Raw genomic sequence first — 21,153 nt, forward strand, 5'->3', positions numbered from 1 at the left:
CTGAGCTTATGTGGAGGGTGAGGCTAAAGTGGGACCTTGCTGGTGTAGGATGGAAGTTTAACACACTCAGAGACACTTAGCCTTCCAGAGGTTTACAAACCCACCAATCCTAGCAAAATAGTCAATGAAACATTCACCTCACAAGCCCCGTAATCAGTTAGCACCTTGGGATTTTTCTTACCAGAATTCCAGTTGCCTTTGCCAGCAAAGGCCCAGGACTACAACTATCAGAATGCAAAAAGGGGAAATCTGTACTGACATGTCTTCCATTTCGCCCTGGAGCATGGTATATATGAATCTCAAGCTTGAACTCATATCCTCAGCCAGATGATTAAGGAGAACAGAAGTTAGGGCACAAGGAGAGCAAATAGAGTAAAAGAATGGTTTCAGATTTTAGACAGTTTATCATAAATGAGAAACTGATCCCTTCTTTTCCTTATTCCCATTCTCTCAAAGGGTTGGGAGACAAAGAAGTTGGAATCAGGAAGACAAGGGAAGTCAGTGAAACTTGAAACTTGCCTGTTGTCTACCTAGATGTCTGTGAGCAGAGGTTGTTTGGGAAAAGTCTCTTAGGGTAAGGTCTATGAAAGCTGGCCACAGGGGAAACAAGAGAAATGCAACGACCCCATATAAGGGTTCACAAGGTTTGCAGAAGGGAACACTCATTTTCATGCAGTGTGGTGATAACTTCCTTGCTCATGCTCACCCCTATGTCTCTCTCTATGTGATGTATATAATATAATACACACATGTCATACCATCTCACTGCAGAAAAGAACCTTAAAGGTCAAGTATTCCTCTTTCCAGCTCATCAATAACTTCTCTGCCAGAAGGTATCTGGTCTCTGCTTTAACACTCCCAGGAAAAGGTGGAAGTTGGGAAGAGGGGACGACATTACCTTGCCACACGTCCTGTTGGATTATTGTACTAACCTGCCTTCCATCAGTCTTTTAATACTAGTTTCGTCCCCAGATGGGCAGCCCCTTGGACTGCAACGAGATTCAACCAGTCTATCTTAAAGGAAATCAGTCCTGAATATTCACTGGAAGGACTGATGCTGAAACTGAAACTCCAATACTTTGGTCACCTGATGCAAAGAACTGACTCACTAGAAAAGACCCTGATGCTGGGAAAGATTGAAGGCGGGAGGAGAAGGGGACAACAGAGGACGAGATGGTATGGATGGCATCACTGACTCGATGGACATGAGTTTGAGTAAGCTCCGGGAGTTGGTGATGGACAGGGAAACCTGGCGTGCTGTAGTCCATGGGGTCGCAAAGAGTCAGACACGACTGAGTAACTGAACTGAACTGGGCACTGTCTACTCCCTATTTTACATGACCACATATAAAATATGGGACTAAGAAAATTAAAAGAAACCCCACATACACACAGGAAGCAAGGACTCAGTAAACATTTGCTGAATGAATGAATGAAACAAAGACACAAATGAGAACACGTTTTCCGCTGGCGATGGAGCAGAGAGACGACAGCACCACCTCCCGTCCCTCGACCCACCTCCCCGCTTAAAGAGGGTGAGAGACGGGTAGTGAGACTCAGGCTCGGCCTGCAGCCCGGAGTTGGGAAGCCTGGGTGGCCACGGTTGCCATGGCACCGCATTGGCCTCCACCCTCTCTCTTCTCCCGCCCCTCCGCCCCACCGCCCCAGCCGGAGTTAAGGCAGCCAGTCACGTGCCCTTCAGCGTAACCACACCTCTGCTCCTCCAAGCAATGTCAAGCGGTCACGTGTGATAGCAACAGGCCACGTGGTATCATCTCTCCTCCGCCTCTTTCCCCTCCTCGCCCCTCCCGCGTTCAAAGCCGCTTCCCGGCTGCCCCTCTGCGCATGCGCGGCCTGGTCACGTGGCCCGAACGTCCGGCGTTCGCCCCGCCCCTCCGGTTTCCGCGCGCCTCTTTGGCAGCTGGTCACATGGTGCGGGTGGGGGTAAAGGGGGCCGCTCTAGCCTGCGGCCTGTGTCTATGGTCGGGCCCGTAGCGTCCAGCTGCCCAGGACGGACCTCGAGTGTATGGCGCCGCGGGAACCGGCTCCGGGGTCCGGATAACGGGCCGACCCCGCAGCTCCTGACACGGGGCGAGGTGAGCGTGGCCCTTTTCAGGAGTGGGGACCATTCTCGCCCCCCACTGCGTCCTCCGCGGGCTGGTTACAGAAGGATTGTTCGAGGGCGGGAAGTGGGGCAGGATGTGATAATGTTCCTTTGTGGCCGATGGGAGGTGTAATTTCGGGAACTGGGTGTCGGGTCTTTGATGTAGGGGGTGTGTCGTATGGGATTTCCCTTGTGTGGGGCTCGGTGGTCCCAAAGGGAAATGCAATTTTGAAAAAGTGATAGGGCCTCTCGTGGCTGGAGGGTTTGGGGGCTGCCCTCAGGGAAGTGCGGGGATGCTGCTGGTGTTGTCTGTGCGATGTCTTTCGTGGGGCTCGCTTTGTTGCTGCAGGCTCATTGAGCCTCTGTGCTTGTAGGCTCTCCTCTGGTCTCAGAATGGCTACCTCCCGATATGAGCCAGTGGCTGAAATTGGTGTCGGTGCCTATGGGACGGTGTACAAGGCCCGTGACCCCCACAGTGGCCACTTTGTGGCCCTCAAGAGTGTAAGAGTCCCCAACGGAGGAGGTGCTGGAGGGGGCCTGCCCATCAGCACCGTGCGGGAGGTGGCCTTGCTGCGGCGTCTGGAGGCTTTTGAGCATCCCAATGTTGTCAGGTGAGAAGCAGATGAAAGGGTGGGAGTGGGTCGTGAAAGGAAAAACACTCCACATCTAACCTGTAGATGTGGAGTGGTGGCCGAAGAGGCATGGGAACCCCGAGGAGATAGGGGAGGCCCTGTCGGTCGGTCCGAGACCACTGCTCGGCGAGTGACCACTTGTTCTGGCCAGGCTCATGGATGTCTGTGCAACAGCCCGGACTGACCGGGAGACCAAAGTGACCCTGGTGTTCGAGCATGTGGACCAAGACCTCAGGACGTATCTGGATAAGGCACCCCCACCAGGCTTGCCAGTGGAGACCGTAAAGGTGAGTAGGGGGGGCAGACCCCGAGAGGGAGCTTCAGACCTCCGAGGTAGTTTCTGTTGTCATTTCAGGCGTGGCACCTGGTTCCCAGTTTCTCTGTACTTCCCCCTTCCAAACCAGGATCTGATGCGTCAGTTTCTAAGAGGCCTGGATTTCCTTCATGCCAACTGCATTGTTCACCGAGACCTGAAGCCAGAGAACATTCTGGTGACAAGTGGTGGGACAGTCAAGCTGGCTGACTTTGGCCTGGCCAGAATCTACAGCTACCAGATGGCACTTACCCCTGTGGTCAGTAGAAGGATGGTGGCCAGGATGGGATCTGGCTGGGGGAGAAGGGCGGTTGCCCGTAGCAGTTGAGAAGGAACGTGTTTTTTTCATGCGCTTTGCAATAACTTGCAGGACTCTCATCTGCACTGCTTACTCCTATCAGGTTGTTACACTCTGGTATCGCGCTCCGGAAGTTCTGTTGCAGTCTACATATGCAACACCCGTGGACATGTGGAGCGTTGGCTGTATCTTCGCAGAGATGTTTCGTCGAAAGTATGGGGCCCAAGTATCCCAAACATTTTTAATTTCCCCAGTCTTTTATTCATAAACCACACCCATACCCTGCCCACTCTTCCACTTACTACTGGCCACCTTGTTCATAGCCGGAAACTCTGAATTAGGAATTTCAGAATTAGGAATTACGAGTTTCATAGCCCTTTATTCTCCACGCCCTGTTTTGAGCCACTAAGCAGTTATCTACCACCCTGTCTTTGAAAGACTGCTACAGGAGTGAATGTCTCTTTTTACCTTAGGCCTCTCTTCTGTGGAAACTCTGAAGCTGACCAGTTAGGCAAAATCTTTGAGTAAGTGACCTGCAAGGGGGAAGAACTTTGCATTTCGAGTCCTTCTCTTTCTGCTGAGCCCTTGATAGCAGCTGGCTTTGCCCCTGGAGATGGGGGCTGGAAAAGGGCCTTCCTGACCAGAATTCTCCTGTTCCCCACAGCCTGATCGGACTGCCCCCAGAGGATGACTGGCCCCGAGATGTGTCTCTACCCCGAGGAGCCTTTTCCCCCAGAGGGCCCCGGCCAGTGCAGTCGGTGGTCCCTGAGCTGGAAGAATCTGGAGCGCAGCTGCTGCTGGTAATAGACCCAGGCATGGGCACAGGGCGAGATTGCTGGGGCAGATCACGTGTTTGTCGCTCAGTCGTGTCAGACGCTTTACAACCCCATGGACTGTAGCCCACTGGAGTGTGTTGCCATTTCCTTCTCCAGGGGATCTTACGAACCCAGGGATTGAACCCATGTCTCCTGCATTGCAGGCAGTTTATTTTACCACTTGAGCCACCAGTAGGGGGAAATGGAGCAGGATAAAAGGAACCCAAGTGCATTGTTGTTACGGAGACTTGTCAGTGAACGGGCTGGTTTGTTTTTTTTTACTGTTTTGAACGGCTGTCCACAAGAGAGATAGAGAAAATCACCCATTCTAGGTATCGTTGGAGGTAAGCAGGAGTCTTTTTTTTGTTTCTTGCATGTTTTTTAACCTCTGTGTCCCTTCTCAGGAGATGCTGAGTTTTAACCCACACAAGCGAATCTCTGCCTTCCGAGCGCTGCAGCACCCTTATCTACACAAGGCAGAAGGTGACGCAGAGTGAGCAACGGAACGGCTGGAACAGAACCAAGGCGAGAGACCACCAAATTCCCCTTCCTTTGAACACTTGAGTGGAGAGCCCCACCACTGAGAAGGCAACCTCTGCCTTCACTTCTGAAGCTGTGGCGGCGACTCCTCCAACTTTTTACAGACGATATTTTACTGCCTTAACGACATTCCCCTCCCACCCTTTTGAGGCTTATCCTTATCCTGTGTCCCTACACCAAGGGGTATGTCCCTTGTTCTCCCCTTCTTTATACCTTTATATTGGGATCCTTTTTTATACAGGACAAACAAAGAAATATGGTCTTTTTTTTTTTTTTTTTTATGTTTCTTCCTCTGATTGGCTTTACTGTTTGGGGATTTGAAAAAAACCATTTGGAAGATGGAACTTCCTTGCAGATTATCTTTAGATCACAGGGTCTACATAGTCAGTGGAGCCCCTCAACTAACAAGAGAAGAAAAGGCACTTACATGGTTTCTTTGATTATAGAGTTTAAATGGTTTTTATTTTTATATTCACTGAACTTCCCCAACCAGGTCCTCCTTATTACAAGAGTTCTTGGTAGTTTTCTCTCTGGATCTGTCCCTGATTTACCCTTGGAGCAAAGATGTGTTGAGGTGGTCCAGCATGTAGAAGGGAGAAGAGGGGAAACAGCCAGGAATGACTCCAACCCCCATCCCATCTCATGTAATCCTGGAAACTTCCCATATCCACTTAGGGAGAAAAGAAGGAAGAAGGGTTTTTCTTTATTCCTTATAATCTTTCTCCCAGTAAAACATCAAGGCATAAAGCCTAACTGCTTAGTCATCTTTAGGGAACATGGCAAAGGGCCTTTCCTTTTTCTCAAACAAAAAGGGCTAGAGACCCCAAGTTTTCCCTAAGGGGAAAAAAAAGCTTAGGGAGAGCAGACAGCAGAAGAGATGTCAGAAGGATCCAGAGTCTCATAGAAAGGCACTGGGGTTGGCTCGAGGATCCTTCTGATTCCGAAATCTCATCGCTAGCCAAACACCAAGGATCTGTAGACAAAGAGAAAAGAGATACGCACAAACTATGAATCTGGGGCTAAGACTTGGAGGTGTAGAGAAGGGATAAGGGATATAAGGGAACTAGAGAATGTTACCTCTGTGAAGCTAAAGAAGAGTCCAACACCCCCCAGGATTTTCAGGGCCTCATCTGAATGCTTAAGAAATTTTTCTCCACACATCTGACATGTGGGGCTCCGGCTCTTGCAGACCTGAGGGAAAAACACACACATGCATGTTTGATGCTACGGTGCTCTATCGTAGCTATGGTGAATGACCCTAGAAATTATTTTCCAGTTCCTGATTAGTATCCTATAGACTGGACTCTCACTTGGCTAATTCTCTAGAATCTGTATCCATCCCCCAACTACCAGCACACAGCCCCAGTGCAAGTGAGCTGCTAGAGACAGGCAATCACAAGCTCAAATCTGCCAATGTGAGCATCGGCCTTAGCCACTTTTCTATCACACAAACCACCGCCACCCCCCCACCCACTCCCATGCCAGCTCACTGCAGTGCAGAAAGCATAATCTTGTTGATCCAGGGTTGTAAGGTTGAACAAGCCACAGCAATCAAAGCTTCTTTCCAGTTCATCCCGGGTCTTGTTGCTCATGACCCACCAAGAAGCATTGATGACATCTGTCTGGAGGATACAGGCAGAAGGAAATCATTTGATGCTGCTAACCTTAAGAATCCCCTACATTTTCATCCCAGTTCCAGCGCTTCAGTTTCCTTTTTTAAGCAAAGGGAGTTAACGTCCTTCAAAAGCAAAGGTGCAGACACAGTAACTATCCACTTCCTTCTGGATGGTCCTCACGGTCGGTCAGCCGGACATCCCAGAGGAAGCAAACAGCTCTGGAAGTAGTGGCTCTAAGAATGATCTTTGGAGCCAGACTGAGAGTAAGGAGTAAAGAGGTTAGAGGGTGGGGGGAAGTGAGTACTTGAAAGGGCACCTTCTTACCTGTTTGCTTAGGTTAATAGCCAGACAGGAGCAAGAGATTCCAAACTGGAAGATGAAGACCAAACCAAGGATGATCATGTACTGAGAGGAAGAGTTATGGAAAAAGAAAAGTCCCAGATTCCTTTATGGTCCACCTACAATAACAATCTGATCTCACAGTTATGTCAGCTGAAAACAAAATCACCGGCTTTTGTTTCATAGAGTATGGTATAAGGGGGGGGGGGGGGGCAAGGAGACATAGTCCCCCAAACACGGGAGGTCTCCTACCCTCCTTTCTGACTTCCTAGCTAAGAGTCCTCCCAAGAGCCCTGGCGCCCCAGTCCCTTCCGGTCAGGATACGAAGAAGAGCAGCACTTGGTGGTGGTTGACAGCGCCCACCAGCCCAGCAACCGCGATGAGGAGGAGGAAGACCCCCACGGCAATGACTCCTCCGATGATGTGGATGCTCGACACCAGACCCAGGCCCTTGGCCCACGCAGCCACTCCGATGAGCAAGAAGCCTACCAGCTACGGGAAACAGCAGGACGTGTCTCAAGAGTGCCAGTGTGCATCACCGCCCAAGGCCGAGGTGGGAGCGGTGCCGGACAGTAAGGGGAGCTGAGTTTTGCGTGAGTGAGCGAGAGGAGGAACCACCAGGACCAGGACCAGGACCGTCCCCGGACACCCCTCCCATCAGAGGCCAGAGCGGCTGGAACAGGGCTGAGAGGCGGCCGGGAGCGTGGAGCGCATGAATATGAAATGGAACACAGCTTCATCCATCACTTCCATTTGGGAGAAGCCTAAATTCGGAGGAGGGAGCGCTGGGCCTTGAGCCCCACGACGAGCCTTCACTGCATCACCCCCACCCCTAGATAAACGCTCTGCTCACCGGAAGTCTCCCCTCTTCCCACGGAAGTCTCCAGGAATCCCCTCGTCGCCGGAAGTTCCCGGGAATCTTCCCGGAACCCCAGTACATCCCTCTCCCCATCCGAAGTCCCGTAGACGTTCTCTCCACTGGCCTCTGCGCCCTGGGGCTCCCCCCACCTCCAAAACCTCACCATGTAGACCACGTTGAGCGCGCAGAGCGCATTCTTGGAGCAGGCAAAGCCTCCGCAAACCATCTCCCCAGCTTTGGGGACCCAAGTGGTCCCAAGGACTTGGGGGGAGGGTCTCGCGGGCCGTCTTCTTGGACCCCGACAGCTTCTGTCTCTTTAAATCGAGTCCAGCCAAACCCAATCCTCTGCGCCTGCACCGTCCCACCCCCGCCTGTGGATTGGCGAAGCTCGGGGCTAATCTAGGACGTCGGTGGCCTGAACGCCAATCAATCTGCATCGCGTCCCTGACCCGCCTGCCGGCCCCGCCTTTAGGTTCTTTATTGGATGAAACTTAAAACTGGGGGCAGGGCTTCCAGAGCGTCTCAGAGGGACCGGAGCCTGAATTTCAAAACCCCGGATTGAAAACGGAGTTTTCTGTGGTGGCGGCTGCAGGAGGACTTATCCGAGGGAGGAGACTCTCGGGAAACTCCGGTGAAGAGAAGGTGCTTCGGGGGCCAGGTGAAAGGGCTCCCCCCTCGAGGGACGGCCCTCCCGCCCCTTTCCCCTCGTCCCGCGATGACCTCATGATGACGCTCTCGTTTGCTGCTATTGCATCACACTCGGGAACACCCAGAGAAGCAAGACTCAGCTCTTTAGCCTGGCCACGGAGGCCGCAGGCTGGGCACCACCTGGCAAACACGCTCATCTCTGCAAGTGCGTCCGCTAGGACACATCCCCTCCTGACGGGGTGTGAACATGCTAGAAATCCAGTATGAAAATTCAGTATGAAAATTCAGTGTGAACATGCTAGAAAATTAGCAGCCCCGGAGCGGCGCGCTCCTGTATGTGACAAAACCACAAGACGCACATGCGTGTGCCGGAGTCTTCAGAGCACACGCCTGATCCCGCGCGGTAAAAAAAAGAAAAAGACAAAGGGAGGGGCCTGGAATATGAATAAATATCAGGGGAAGGCGGAGTCTTCACATTTTCACTCCAGGGGCGGGCGTGGTGGTGATCAATATCTGTTTATTAAGGAATAAATGCTTTGACGCGCCGCCTTTTGCGTGGGGATAGGAAAAGACATAGTTCCTCTTTCCACCAAAAGAAAGAGGCAGTCGTCGTAGGAACACAAATGGAAAACCTCCCTTCAGCCCTACAGAATGATTTACGTTCGTGTGTACTTGGAGTCCATGACCGCGTAAGTGGCACCATCTTACCGCGCAAGTCAGACCGCAGGGCTTCCAACTTTGCGGCTTACTAGCTCTGTAACCTGTGGCCAGTTACTTAAGCTCCCTCTGCCTGTTTCCTCATCTGTAAAATGGGGATAAATAACCATACACCTACCTCTTGTGTTGTCAAAACTGAATGAGTTAATAATATAATATTCATATAAATTCTATATGAGTGCTTAGAATACATGTAGACTGGTTACCTGGCACATGCTGCTAGTTCTCTTTTGGGCTATTTTACAGTTTCCAGTGGGCAATCCCAACTCGAATTCTCTTATCTCCAACTACACATTCATATATTAAAATCCCCCGTCCGTCACAAGTTAATATCAGTAAGATAAACAGGAGAAGAGGCGTTTGGCAGGGCCAGAAAGGTTTAAGTCCTGAAACAAAATGATTCCATCAAACTACCCACTGTTTCCCTCTTCACTCCCTCCCCCCACCGCATCTTCTTTCTGTCCTTCAATTCTGCACCCACCCTCTTTCAGGGACTAAAGCAAGGACAGGACAGTGGTATCAGGCATAGGGGAAGCTGGTGGGCAAGCGTCTTAGTTGGGCAGTGTAGTGAAAAGTGTATCAGAATTATAATCAGAATACCTAAATCTGTATCTTTGTGTCACTTCTTACTGGCCTCTCTGAGCTTCAGTTTCCTTTTCTGCCAAATAGGGATAAAAATCCTACCCCTTGGGCCTGTTATGAAGTCAGTATATAAGAAAGTGTGCTGCAAACTATTAAGTGTTATAGACAAATCAGTTATTACGAAAGTGAACACGGAGCCTGCTGGTTCTGGCTGGTTACGGCTTACTGTCTTCCATAACTTGTTCTCCCTGTGCCTACTTGGCCCTTTCAAGCAGGAGGTGGTTGCGGTGGGGCAGCCGACTAAGGAAGGGTTACAGCGCGTCAAAGCATTTATTCCTTAATAAACAGATATTGCAGAGTAGGTGGGGAGTACAGCTGTAAGCTGGAATGCAGGGCATTAAAGGTGCCAGGCCGAGTGTGTGTGGATTCCTGTGAGGGTTTGAGAATGCACACAAACCTATCGGTCACCAAGAGCTTGGGATTGCACCTGGGACCTGGCAGGCCACACTCTCCCCTCACCAACACCCGTCTTAATTAGCCACCTCCCACAGGAGGCCCTCGGATGCTCATTAAGGCCTCTCCTTCCACCGGGCTGGGGAGCTGTGGCAGGGGCTGGCGGGCAGAGCTGACGGGCCAACGCTAGAGGGGGTGGGTGATGCAGGAGGTAGGGCTGACCCAGGCTGTGGGTTTGAAACGCACCAGTCAGGAAGTGAAGTCGACAGACAGACGGAAGGGCGGGCAGGAGGGGTGTTCTGAGGCTGAGCAGAGGGGCCTTCTGGGGTGTGGGGGCTGTGGGGTCATGGGCTTCGGGAACAGTGGTTGCTCTTAGCCCAGCAAGACGGGTCTGGGCAACATGCATGCCCAGAGGCAGCTGGCCGTGGCTGCAGTTCGCGCAGAAGTCAGACGACATGAGGTGGCCAGGCAGGCCCTAAACCGCCTCAGGAAGCTGGCAGACAGGGTGAGCGACCCCGAACTTCGGGACCGCATTCAAGCCTCGCTGGATAGCGTACGAGGTAAGAGAAGGATTTGCTCCCAACTTGGGTGTCTTGAGGACCAGCAGGGGCATATAAGGGCTTGCCGAGTCATCCATCATTTCCCAATCAGCCACTTTCTGGTTCCCAAGATGGAGCTTGGCCTTGGGGGAAGAATACATCTGGAAAGGATGGAAAAAGACAGAGGAGGTATCATTCTTCCTCTTTCCCCAACTCTGCTCCTCCTCCCAGGGGATCAAAATAAAGGTCACTGCTGAGCTGACCTCGGCAATGGAGAAGTGGGTGAGCATGAGGAAGACAGGCCGTGACAGACCCATGGCAGACGTAGACCCTGCTGGGGGAGTCTGGGGCAGGAAGCAGTTTGGGACAGGAGGTTCCAGAACTGGATAATGTGGTCATTCCCAGGACCCACTAAGGATCAGTGACCTCTTGTTTTCCAGCTGTAGAGAGAACACACACAAACACACACACATACCAGAAATACACCACGCAGAGCATCTCAGGCTCCCAGACACACGCGAACACTCACACAGCCTGCTCTGCGCAGCTGAAAGTGCAGAGAAGTCCCCGGGTCTCTCCTGGGTCCCCTTTCCTCCCCGTACTCCTGTTCCTGCCTTCCCCCCACACACACCTTCCGCTCTACCTCCTTAGTGCCATTAGAGCAAGTGATGACAACACAGGGAGGAAGTGCTGCCATGGCAACACCATCCGCCACATCCTCCTGCCCACCCCAGCCTTCAGTCCTGTGGTGGGGCCCTGGTGGGAGTAGCTTCTCTCTATCCACAAGGCCCCACCGCTAGGGAACTGGTGGAGCTGGAGGTCACCTCTGGTCTGGTGTCATTTAATTTGCCTCTGAAGCCGCAGAGAGCCAATAAAAGCTAGCTACTTTGCTCACTAAAGGTGTCTGGGTGAAGCATATCCTCCATTGTACCCTGGTCTCTTCCAGGCTCTCCACGCTTAGCTGCCTATCTGGGGGTTGCAGTGGGGGGTAAGTGGGCAAGAGACTGCTCTTTCCATCAAGGATGATTCCTGCCAGACCCCTCTGATAGTAGAGGCCAGCAGAAAGGAACTTTCGGTTCGCTTGGGGAAGGAACAGTTTGGCTCAGGTTCCTAAGGGAACAGTTTCATTCCTTTTTCATTGCCTTTCTTCCACTGGCACCCCCTCACCAACTCTCCCCCACCTTTTGCCAAGACTTACAGCTGATACCTTCCCTACAGGGGTCAGAAAAGGAGACCTAGCGGGGAGTGGCCCCATGAGGCCTCCTAGGGAGGAACTGCAAGCTCCACCAGCTGCTTAAGGGAAAAAAAAGAGTGGGGGAGGAAAGAGTTTTAGTCCAGGTAGAGGAACACAGTTTATCTATGGAGAGGAGGGAGAGAGAAAGGGCGGAGGCTAAACTCTCTGAGAAAACCACTCTTCCTAAGTGATTTGTTCCCCTCCACTCTAACTAAGAGACAGGATTCTGCTCCCATTGAACATAAAGGAAAACTGAGACGACCTGAGGAAGGAATATTAAGCAGAAGCAACACATTTTCACCCTCTCTTTCAGAAAAGGCTGTTGAAGGGTCGGTCTTCCGTTCTGGGGATGGTGTCAGATGGGAGGGGGGCGCTGGTGGGTGCTGAGTGAGGATCGCAGGGAGATTGGGTACAAGTTTCAGGGGAAACAAAGGGCACCCAGCATCCTGGTACCGTCCCCCCCCCCCCATCCCCTACCAGGCCCAGCATGCCGCCGGCTTCTGCCTCCAAGAGCCGCCCACGGCAGCACTTATTATAGTCTCCGCTGCGTCAGGAGGGTGGGACGCCAAATTAGGGGAACGCTGAGACTCCCCGAGTCCCAGGGAGGGGACTTCAAGGCTGAAAGGGAGGCCTCCCTCGACTGGTGCCTCACACCTGCCCGTCTCATCGTCTGTCTTCCACCGGCCTAGCCCTTTCAACCTTCTCCCTGGGCTGGAGGACAGTCAGCCTTAACTCCAGGGTCCCTAAAGGGCTGGAGGACACCGAGCATTTTCATTCTATCTCCTCTTTAACCTTCGGGGAAAAAACCCCACCCCCGAAAACCTCAGGAGATTGAATGGGACTCAGAGGAGGCCTGGACCCTCTGCCGCAGCTGAGGGGGTCTGTATGCTGGGCCGCTAAACGCTCGGCCTGTGGGTAACCAGGTGTGAAGGTGGCGCCTCCATTGCCCGGCCGGTCCCCCCACCCACCTTGCGCACCGAGCCTCCTCTCTGCTTATCCCCGCTCTTTCTGAGGCGCTCTTGGAGCTACGGTTGCTATGGAGACCGGATGCATTTTGGTGTGGGGGGTGGTGTCGATCTGCAGACGTCTTCTTTCTCCTTCCACCCCAAGCTGGAGCCTTGGGACTCACTTTTCCGCCGGGCTCCTCCACTCCGTCGATCTCTCTCCACTTGAGGCAGCCCCTCCTCCCACCCACCCTGCTAAGTTCCATGTTTGTCCCCATCCCCGGGGAACACTTTCCAAGTTCACTTTGGGACAGTCAGGCTCAAGTCACGGCCCAGTCCATGCACTGCGTGGGGGAGGTGGGGGCGGGCGACGGGGCTGGCTCGTGGGAGGAGGACCCCGTGCAAGTACCTGGGGAAAACAAGGGGTCCTGGGAAAGGATTTCAAGGCTCCCCATTTTCCCACGTCAGCTTCCCCGCGATTGACAGTGAACCCGAGTTTGCTCCGTTTTCGCCGGGGATTGCCCACCCATACAACGATTTTTACTCTCTAGCCGAAAGGCCACACCCAACGGTAGCGCTCCCTAACCGAGGTGCGCTGGGGAGGGGGCTCGATGTTGGAGTAGGCGAGTCCGAGTTCCAGGAAATCCAGCCCAGGATTTGGGAGGGAAATCCAGTCCTGGATTTTGCGCCGCCTTCGCAGACAGCCGTGCTGGTGGAGAGAAGGTGGGGGGGAGATTGGGTGGGGGGGCGGGGGGCCGCCTCCTCCTCACTGTGAGGGGAGCGCCCGGACACAGCGCGCATCCGGACCCAGCCGAGCCCCGGCGAGCCCCCCGGACCCTGCGCCCGGATCTCACTCCCCTCCTCTCCCGGACCCCAGACCTGTGGGTTCCCACCCTCTCCGGCTTCCCTCCTTCCTCCCCCGCCGGCGCCTGTATCTCCATGCCCAGCATCCTCCCCGCGCCCCTGCGAATCCCCCGCACGACCAGCCCCATTAGCTTCCCCCCCTCCTAAAGACCCCCTCTCCGACCCCCGTCCGCGGCCCCTGTCCCTCGAGTCCCCATTCCCCGCCCCCGCCTCCCCCGCGCCGGGTCTTCGCCCTCAGCCCCGGGTCCCTCTTTTCTGCCCCGTTTCCCCCCTCTCCCCTCTTGCCCCCACTACAGTCCTCCCCGCCCTCCCCCGCCCATCTCAGCGCCCCCACCCAGGCCGGGGTGCAGGGTCCGGCGCGCCTCCTCGGAGCAGCACCAAGGTCCCGGGGTTCCAACGGGGTGGGGGCGCAGGGCGGGGAGCATGGGGAGGGGGCGCCCCGTGTGATGGGAGGGGGGCGCAAGCGAAGGCGGCGGCGGCGGCGGCGACAGCGGAGCCGGGCCGGGGGCTCAGCGGGGTCCGGGGGCTGGGGGCAGCGAGCAGGGCGGCCCCATGGCCGGGCCCCCCTGAGGCAGTCCGGGGGAGTCCCCTCCCCTCCCCAGCTCGGGGGTCTCGGGGCCCCATGAGCCGGGGCGCGGGCGCGCTTCAGCGCCGGACAACGACCTACCTCATCTCGCTGACCCTGGTCAAGCTCGAGTCGGTGCCTCCGCCGCCGCCTTCTCCGTCTGCGGCCGCAGCCGGCGCCCCTGGGACCAGAGGCACCGAGACCGCGGATCCCGGCAGCCCCCGAGGCGCTGACGAGCCGGGCAAGAAGCGGCACGAGCGGCTCTTCCACCGGCAGGATGCGCTGTGGATCAGCACGAGCAGCGCGGGCGCCGGGGGCGCCGAGCCCCTCGCCCTGTCCCCGGCTCCGGCCAGCCCGGCCCGCCCCGTCTCCCCGGCTCCCGGCCGCCGCCTCTCCCTCTGGGCCGCCCCTCCCGGACCCCCGCTCTCCGGGGGGCTGAGTCCAGACCCCAAGCCCGGGGGCGCCCCCACCGCCTCCCGGCGCCCCCTGCTCAGCAGCCCGAGCTGGGGGGGCCCGGAACCCGAAGGCCGGGCGGGCGTCGGCGTCCCCGGCTCGTCCTCCCCGCACCCCGGCACCGGCAGCCGGAGGCTCAAGGTGGCGCCTCCTCCGCCGGCGCCCAAGCCTTGCAAGACCGTGACCACGAGTGGCGCCAAAGCCGGCGGGGGCAAGGGCGCCGGTAGCCGCCTGTCATGGCCCGAAAGCGAGGGCAAGCCCAGGGTCAAGGGGTCCAAGAGCAGCGCCGGGACTGGAGTTGCTGCCGCCGCCGGCGCCGCCGGGGGAGGGGGAGCGGCCGCCACGACCTCTGGGGGGGTCGGGGCTGGGCCCGGAGGCCGAGGGAAGCTGTCCCCTCGGAAAGGCAAGAGTAAGACCTTGGACAACAGCGACTTGCACCCGGGACCGCCCGCCGGCTCTCCTCCTCCGCTGACCGTCCCGGCCACCCTGGCTCCCGCCTCTGCCGTCTCCGCCGCCTCCGCGCTGCCCACCGGGCCTGCAACTCCAGTCACCCTGGAGGCTCCGGCTCCCGGGCTGAAACGGGGCCGGGAGGGGGGCCGAGCATCCACTCGGGACCGCAAGATGCTCAAGTTTATCAGCGGCATCTTTACCAAGAGCACAGGCGGGCCTCCCGGCCCCGGGCCCCCTCCCGGACCCCCAGGCCTGTCTTCTGGCAGCGGGTCTAGGGAGCTGCTGGGTGCAGAGCTCCGCGCCTCTCCCAGTGAGTAGGCCCAGGGCCTGAGGACAGGGAGGGGAGGGCACCTGGAATGCTCAGCTCGGGGTGGAGGAGTGGTGTGCAGGGCTGACGGAGAGCAGCTTCTTGGGTGGACGGATGAACCAGGTTCATTTCTCTGCCAAGAACTGGGGCAAAAAGGATAAGAGGTCCCAGAAGCGGGGTGAGTAGGCATTGTGGGACACGGGAGACGAGGATGTCAGAGGGACTCAGAAAGCCTCAGAGCTTTCTGGGATAAATAATGCCCTTGGTCAGCATGGTTGTAGGAAACTGCTCCCAGAGAGGCCCCAGACTCCACTCCCAGCTTCAGCTGGCCTCTGGGAGCATGGAAACGGCTTTGCTTTGCCCAGAGGGTTACTGAGGGAGAAAGGGGTGGGGAAGCCTCAGTTTCTCCTGAGCACTTGGGGTGGGTGGCCGCAGAGTGACCTTGCAGACAGTCCTCGCCCGGGACAGGTCTTTTGCTGGGCTGAGAGCAGGCTGGTGAGGCCTCTAGCAGGGAGGGACAGGGTTCTTTCCATGCAGGGAAGGCGAACTGGGCAGTACAGGAGTGCGCGGGGGCGGAACGTGCTGAACACTTGCGTGTGAAGTGAGGGGTTGGATAGGTAGCCTCACTCCCCGCCACCGCCCACCCCAGCCCCCGAGTGCACTGAAATCCCTAGGGGGCCTGACCGGGAGTGACTCAGTCGGGTGGAACTGCTGCAAAGGCAATTCTTACCCCTGGAGACTTGGGAGGGGGTACGGAGAAAGTACTGTGTTTGTTTTTTTTTTCCGGTGGCGGGGGCGGGGAGGGGGCTGTCTTTATTTATTTTCTGGAAGAGAGAGGTGAGGGCGCCTCGATTCAGCTCACACTCCCGGGAGAGGTGGCGAGTCCGGGAGCGCAGGCGGCCCCCGGGGTTTGGCTCTGGAGCGGGTGGGAGCAGATGGCTCCGGATCCCAGAGTTCCCGCCGCAGCTGCGGCGCCCCGGGAACGTCCGGCTAGTGTCAGGCGCGGGGGCCGGACCCGGCGGGCGGAAGGAGCATCTTTCCTCTCCCGCCCCCCGCCCTTTCCCTCCCCAGGCCGGTGGCTTCTCTCGGCCTGGGAGTGGAGCCCGGTTCCCCATCGTTCTTCTGGAGGGTGCCGGTGAGAAGGGTCTGAGCTGGGGGTACAGAAAAATCCAAGCTCCATTCCTTGGGCTGTGGGGAGGGGTCAGGGCCACAGTGCCGTTGACCTTGAAAAGGGGGAATGATATCTTCACTTCAGGTTCTGTCCTATGAAAGGGAGATTGAGGCGGACCCACTCCCTCCTATGTCCCAGTCCCTTTTTCTGGGGATTTACCCTGGGAACCAGTCAGTTTGGTAAGCAGGACACCTTCTCGCCTTCCAGAGGGAAGACCCCGTCCCTGTCAGACCGTTGGTCCCCCAGTCTGGGGCAGGGACTCACGTTTGGGGATGTGTTTTAAGGGAGATGCCCGTTGAAGTATTTTTGTCTTGCTGGCTCTGTTGCTAAGCAACCACTGAGCGGCAGCAACAGCTGCGGGGAGAGAGACTGGGACGGGAGGATTGGGGACCAGTCTCAAGTCAGCTTTTGCACACAGCTCTCCAGCCCAGGCAGGGCAATCACAGAGGAGGAGGGGCAACTGAGGGTTGGGAGCCCTCCGGGGCCTGGGATATCCCTCTTAAGGCTCCTTTTCTGTTGCAGAAGCGGTGGTCAATAGCCAGGAATGGACTTTGAGCCGCTCCATTCCTGAACTGCGCCTGGTAGGTAACCCAGTCTCCTTGTCTGTATGAAGCTTGAGCTCCCTGCCACTGGCACTCTCAGCCCTCACCTTCACCTCTTCCCTCCCCTCCCTCCATGAGAATGGGGAATAGCTTCCCAGTTCTCCTGAGATTCTAGCTTCATAGCGGGGCTTGATACATCCTCATAACTACTTCTTCTATAGTTTCCCTTCTTCCTGCTGGTCCATGGTCTTCTTCCAGGTTTCTCCTCATTTCTGACTTCGCCCCTTCAGCCCTTCAGGTTCTGTTGCCTAGAACTGGGTAAAAATTTCCAACTAGTGCCTAGAGCTGTGACATGTCCCTCACCAGACATGCATCTGATATGTTTCCTAAACAACAGAACACCAAAAAAAAAAAAAAAAAAGGCACTGAATTGACATTCTTCAGCTTGTGACCATTTCTTACAACACTCGTGGCCTGATCCTCGCAAATGCCCTCCTGACCGATGTCACCCAGGCCCTGTAGAACCCTGCTTGGAAGACTTAACACTGCCAGTCCCTTTGAGTTCTCTGGAATGTTCAGACTCGGTCATCCTGCCTCTTCTTAATTCCTTCCATCTCTGCTCTACAACCTTTCCTCAGGGTGTGCTGGGCGACGCCCGGAGTGGGAAGTCATCGCTTGTTCACCGATTCCTGACTGGTTCATACCAGGCGCTGGAGAAGACAGAGAGTGAGTTCTCAGGAGCTAAGGGTTGGGGTCAGCGATCTGGGCAGTGTGGTTAATGACTCTGCGGGTACGGTGACCAGGGGCAACGATGCAGCCACAACAGCTAAAATACAAGGAGCGTGGGGAGATTTGGTGACCTGTGACCTCTGACCTCCTATCACTCGCAACTCTTCTGGACAGGTGAGCAGCACAAGAAAGAAATGTTGGTGGATGGACAGACTCATCTGGTGTTGATCCGAGAGGAAGCCGGGGCGCCTGATGCCAAGGTGAGGGATGAGATGATGGGGTAGGCAGGTGGGCTGGGGTCAGCACTGGCCAAAGGAGAGGCCTCTGGTTTCCCAGGTCTCCTTGGGAATAACATCCAGAGGAGTGGACCTGTCTGACCATCCATTTGCTCCCTCACCCTCCGCAAGTTCTCAGGCTGGGCAGATGCTGTGATTTTCGTCTTCAGCCTGGAGGATGAGAACAGTTTCCAGGCCGTGAGCCGTCTTCATGGGCAGCTGAGCTCCCTTCGGGGTGAGGGACGAGGAGGCCTTGCCCTGGCATTGGTGGGGACCCAAGGTAAGGGGGCGCTGGGGGAGCACTGCTTTCAGGGGAGTTGCGACTGGGTATCACCCAAGGCAACGAGAGCTTGGCAAGGCGTGTGGACAGGGCCACTGGGATTTCAGTAACCCTCCGGAAGGAGCCTGGTCTCTAAGTAAGAGTCGTAAAACCGAACACAGACTCCCCAGGGTCTGGGAGAGAAAAGAGGACCCCCCAGGAAGGGCAGCTGCAGTGGCCACCGCCTTCCTCTGAGGTGTCACCTGCTGGGTGTTCCCACACTGCTGTTTCCTGATGCCACCACCAGGCCCTCTTCCCCAGCAGAGCCAGGAAAAGCTTCTCCAGGGCCCACCCATACGAAGCTGGCAGGTCTTTCCTTCTGGACGCCTGTCCCGCAGGTGGCTGCTTCCACCTGTGGCTGGCCTCCTGGCTTCCTGCTGCAGATGAGCAGCCCACCCGTTACCACGGACGTTCAGCCTCATCCCGGTTCACATGCTGCCAGGTGTCCCCCCATTCAGCTCAGGACTCATTGAATTCGCAGGGCAGGGGGAGTGCCACTCAGGAGTCTCAGCCACGTCAGACCTCATCAGGACGTTCCAGTCAGCTCTGGAGTATTCTCTGAAGACTCGCACACCGAGCTCACCCAGCCTGCTCGTGATGCAGCTGGGCCCAACATTCAGAAAAGGCTATACGCTCCCATCGCACCCGGTCATAGGAGGGATATCGTCTCATACCGTATCCCTAGTGGCCCCAGACTAGGACTAGAGCCCAGAAGAAAGGAAAGCAGCAGAGTGGGCATGGGACCCCTCATCCACCACTCCTCTCTCGTCCCCTCAGACAGGATCAGCGCTTCCTCCCCCCGCGTGGTGGGCGATGCTCGAGCCAGGGCCCTGTGTGCTGAGATGAAGCGCTGCAGCTACTATGAGACTTGTGCAACCTATGGGCTCAATGTGGATCGGGTCTTCCAGGAGGGTGAGCTTGGAGATTCTCAAGGTCCCACCTCCAGGCCTCCCTCTGTGAGCGACAGGAAATTAGCCTGCGTGGGAGGGAGGAGGGACCAGGGAGGTCAGAGAAGGTTTGCTTAATAACCACAGGTCCTTCTGGGCAGGAGGAGCTGGCAAGGCCACAGGTGGCATGAAGGCCACGGTGACAAGGAAGTTGGAGCCTGTTATCTCCTGGGCATTTCTCAAAGTTGGGCACGAAAGGGTGGTCTTGGAATATCTGCCCTGCTGATGCCTTTCTCCCCTCCCCTCCCCCAGTGGCCCAGAAAGTGGTGACCCTGCGGAAGCAGCAGCAGCTTCTGGCTGCCTGCAAGTCCCTCCCCAGCTCCCCAAGCCACTCAGCAGCTTCCACTCCTGTAGCTGGGCAGGTGAGTCAGGGTTTCAGGGTCCAAAGAAGGGCTGGTGGGAATTAGAGGAGGGGCTGGCGACCCAAGGAGAGGAACGGAGAACCCCAGGGAGTTGTGGGGGTGAGGGCAGATGGAAATGGCGGCGACAGTTTGTAGAAAATGCATCGGACTGGAAATCAACCAGGTTTGAAACACCATTTGCAGTGTCCTTGAGCAACTCACCTAAACATCCCAAGGTTGTCAGGAAAATTGTATGGCATAATACTTGTGAAGTCAACCTTTGCAAAATCTAAAGCGCTGTGACAACGCTAGTGAGGAGTTTTCTTATTAATGGTAATACAAATAAATGGTGATGAGATGAGGGAATATCTCAAATTCCTCATCACTCAATGTAACTGTAACCCTGTAGCTGGGGGCGCCTCGGCAGTTCTGAGCCCTCCGTTTGCCTGCAGGCCGGTAACGGGGGCCACACCAGCGACTACTCTTCCTCTCTCCCGTCCTCACCCAATGTCGGTCACCGGGAGCTCCGGGCTGAGGCAGCTGCAGTGGCCGGATTGAGCACCCCAGGGTCCCTGCACCGGGCAGCCAAGCGTAGGACCAGCCTTTTTGCGGTACTGGACATTGTAATCCGCTATCCGCCTGTCCCCTGTTACCTGCCTATCTTTCCTGGTCCCTAAATCTGTTAGCCCTTCATCTGTCTCCATGTCCTTCCATAAGCATGTCCATCCTCTAATTAATGCCAATAACCGTTCCAGAATCGTCGGGGCAGTGACTCAGAGAAACGGAGCTTGGATAGTCGGGGAGAGACAACGGGAAGCGGGCGAGCCATCCCCATCAAACAGGTGTGGTCCAGGACTGGGGTCGGGCAGGGGGGGCTGGTCGTCACGGTTTTCTCCCACATGTCTCTTTCCATTCTTCAGAGCTTCCTCCTAAAGCGAAGTGGCAACTCCTTGAACAAAGAATGGAAGAAAAAATATGTGACCCTGTCCAGTAATGGCTTCCTACTCTACCACCCCAGCATTAATGTGAGTGCCGGGGGCTGGCTGGAACCCAGTGGCTGGCCTCGGGTGCACGTTTAGCTCTTCCAGTCTGTGCCTCTAGCAGATATCAACGCTGGTTCTGGGGAGTGCTGGTCCTCTTTCTTTTTACTTGAGCAAAACATCTGTTAGGCAGCGACCATGTGCCCGTGCTGCAGACGGAAATGTAAATCCATCTCCCGAGGACTTGCAGTCTAGTGCGAGCAGATGGAGAAAAGACCTCTGTCTGGCCTGCCATTCAGGGATGCTTTCTGGGGTAGACACTGCTGGGCCCAGTCTGTTGGGCTCATCCCAAGCCAGGCAGCTCCCAGAGCCCTCTCTCCAGTCCCTCTCTGCCCTCCCAGCACCGCTGAGGACCCCAGCATTCCCGACACTCTCAACCCCCTATACTCCCGTAGGATTACATCCACAGTACCCATGGCAAGGAGATGGACTTACTACGAACAACAGTCAAGGTCCCTGGCAAGCGGCCCCCACGGGCCATCTCTGCTTTTGGCCCCTCAGCCAGCATCAACGGGCT

At 56.0% G+C, this 21,153-nt stretch overlaps 3 protein-coding genes across 4 annotated transcripts in view; 2 read left to right on the forward strand and 1 right to left on the reverse strand.

Annotated features, from left to right (window-relative positions):
- Positions 1 to 1,894: 1,894 nt before the first annotated feature.
- Positions 1,895 to 4,957, forward strand: CDK4 (cyclin dependent kinase 4). The gene is made up of 8 exons (XM_065934753.1): positions 1,895 to 2,096; positions 2,479 to 2,715; positions 2,888 to 3,023; positions 3,141 to 3,308; positions 3,451 to 3,560; positions 3,821 to 3,871; positions 4,012 to 4,147; positions 4,567 to 4,957. The coding sequence occupies exons 2-8, from the start codon at positions 2,498 to 2,500 to the stop codon at positions 4,657 to 4,659; spliced, it is 912 nt and encodes a 303-aa protein (XP_065790825.1). The 5' UTR covers positions 1,895 to 2,096; positions 2,479 to 2,497; the 3' UTR covers positions 4,660 to 4,957.
- Positions 4,958 to 5,133: 176 nt separating this feature from the next.
- TSPAN31 (tetraspanin 31) lies at positions 5,134 to 7,885 on the reverse strand. 2 transcript variants are annotated; one of them, XM_065934754.1, is made up of 6 exons: positions 7,680 to 7,880; positions 6,982 to 7,149; positions 6,643 to 6,723; positions 6,193 to 6,324; positions 5,780 to 5,893; positions 5,134 to 5,675 (listed from the first exon to the last, which is right to left on the reverse strand). In XM_065934754.1, exons 1-6 carry the CDS (start codon positions 7,740 to 7,742, stop codon positions 5,601 to 5,603), a joined length of 633 nt encoding a protein of 210 aa, XP_065790826.1. In that variant the 5' UTR covers positions 7,743 to 7,880; the 3' UTR covers positions 5,134 to 5,600. The 2 variants fall into 2 exon arrangements, with proteins under 2 accessions (XP_065790826.1, XP_065790827.1); XM_065934755.1 differs by lacking the exons at positions 6,643 to 6,723; positions 6,982 to 7,149 and having other exon boundaries at positions 7,680 to 7,885.
- Positions 7,886 to 14,119: 6,234 nt separating this feature from the next.
- Positions 14,120 to 21,153, forward strand: part of AGAP2 (ArfGAP with GTPase domain, ankyrin repeat and PH domain 2) — an 11,249-nt gene continuing 4,215 nt past the window's right edge. The window contains exons 1-11 of the mRNA XM_065935095.1: positions 14,120 to 15,275; positions 16,966 to 17,024; positions 17,624 to 17,711; positions 17,889 to 17,974; positions 18,122 to 18,269; positions 19,086 to 19,220; positions 19,508 to 19,617; positions 20,049 to 20,207; positions 20,352 to 20,438; positions 20,517 to 20,621; positions 21,032 to 21,128. Of these exons, the coding sequence (XP_065791167.1) occupies positions 14,120 to 15,275; positions 16,966 to 17,024; positions 17,624 to 17,711; positions 17,889 to 17,974; positions 18,122 to 18,269; positions 19,086 to 19,220; positions 19,508 to 19,617; positions 20,049 to 20,207; positions 20,352 to 20,438; positions 20,517 to 20,621; positions 21,032 to 21,128 (2,230 nt within the window). The remainder of the gene's footprint in view (positions 15,276 to 16,965; positions 17,025 to 17,623; positions 17,712 to 17,888; positions 17,975 to 18,121; positions 18,270 to 19,085; positions 19,221 to 19,507; positions 19,618 to 20,048; positions 20,208 to 20,351; positions 20,439 to 20,516; positions 20,622 to 21,031; positions 21,129 to 21,153) is intronic.

Source organism: Muntiacus reevesi, chromosome 4, assembly GCF_963930625.1.
Source record: "Muntiacus reevesi chromosome 4, mMunRee1.1, whole genome shotgun sequence".
NCBI classification, from domain to species: Eukaryota; Metazoa; Chordata; class Mammalia; order Artiodactyla; family Cervidae; genus Muntiacus; species Muntiacus reevesi.

Coding starts and splice junctions, on each gene's coding strand:
- CDK4 (XM_065934753.1), top strand. CDS start 2,498: ATGGCTACCTCCCGATATGAGCCAGTGGCTGAAATTGGTGTCGGTGCC. Junction 3,309..3,450: donor AGATGGCACTTACCCCTGTG/GTCAGTAGAAGG, acceptor TACTCCTATCAG/GTTGTTACACTCTGGTATCG. Junction 3,872..4,011: donor CAGTTAGGCAAAATCTTTGA/GTAAGTGACCTG, acceptor TGTTCCCCACAG/CCTGATCGGACTGCCCCCAG.
- TSPAN31 (XM_065934754.1), bottom strand. CDS start 7,742: ATGGTTTGCGGAGGCTTTGCCTGCTCCAAGAATGCGCTCTGCGCGCTC. Junction 5,894..6,192: donor ATTATGCTTTCTGCACTGCA/GTGAGCTGGCAT, acceptor TTTTTCCCTCAG/GTCTGCAAGAGCCGGAGCCC. Junction 5,676..5,779: donor TCTTCTTTAGCTTCACAGAG/GTAACATTCTCT, acceptor CTTTGTCTACAG/ATCCTTGGTGTTTGGCTAGC.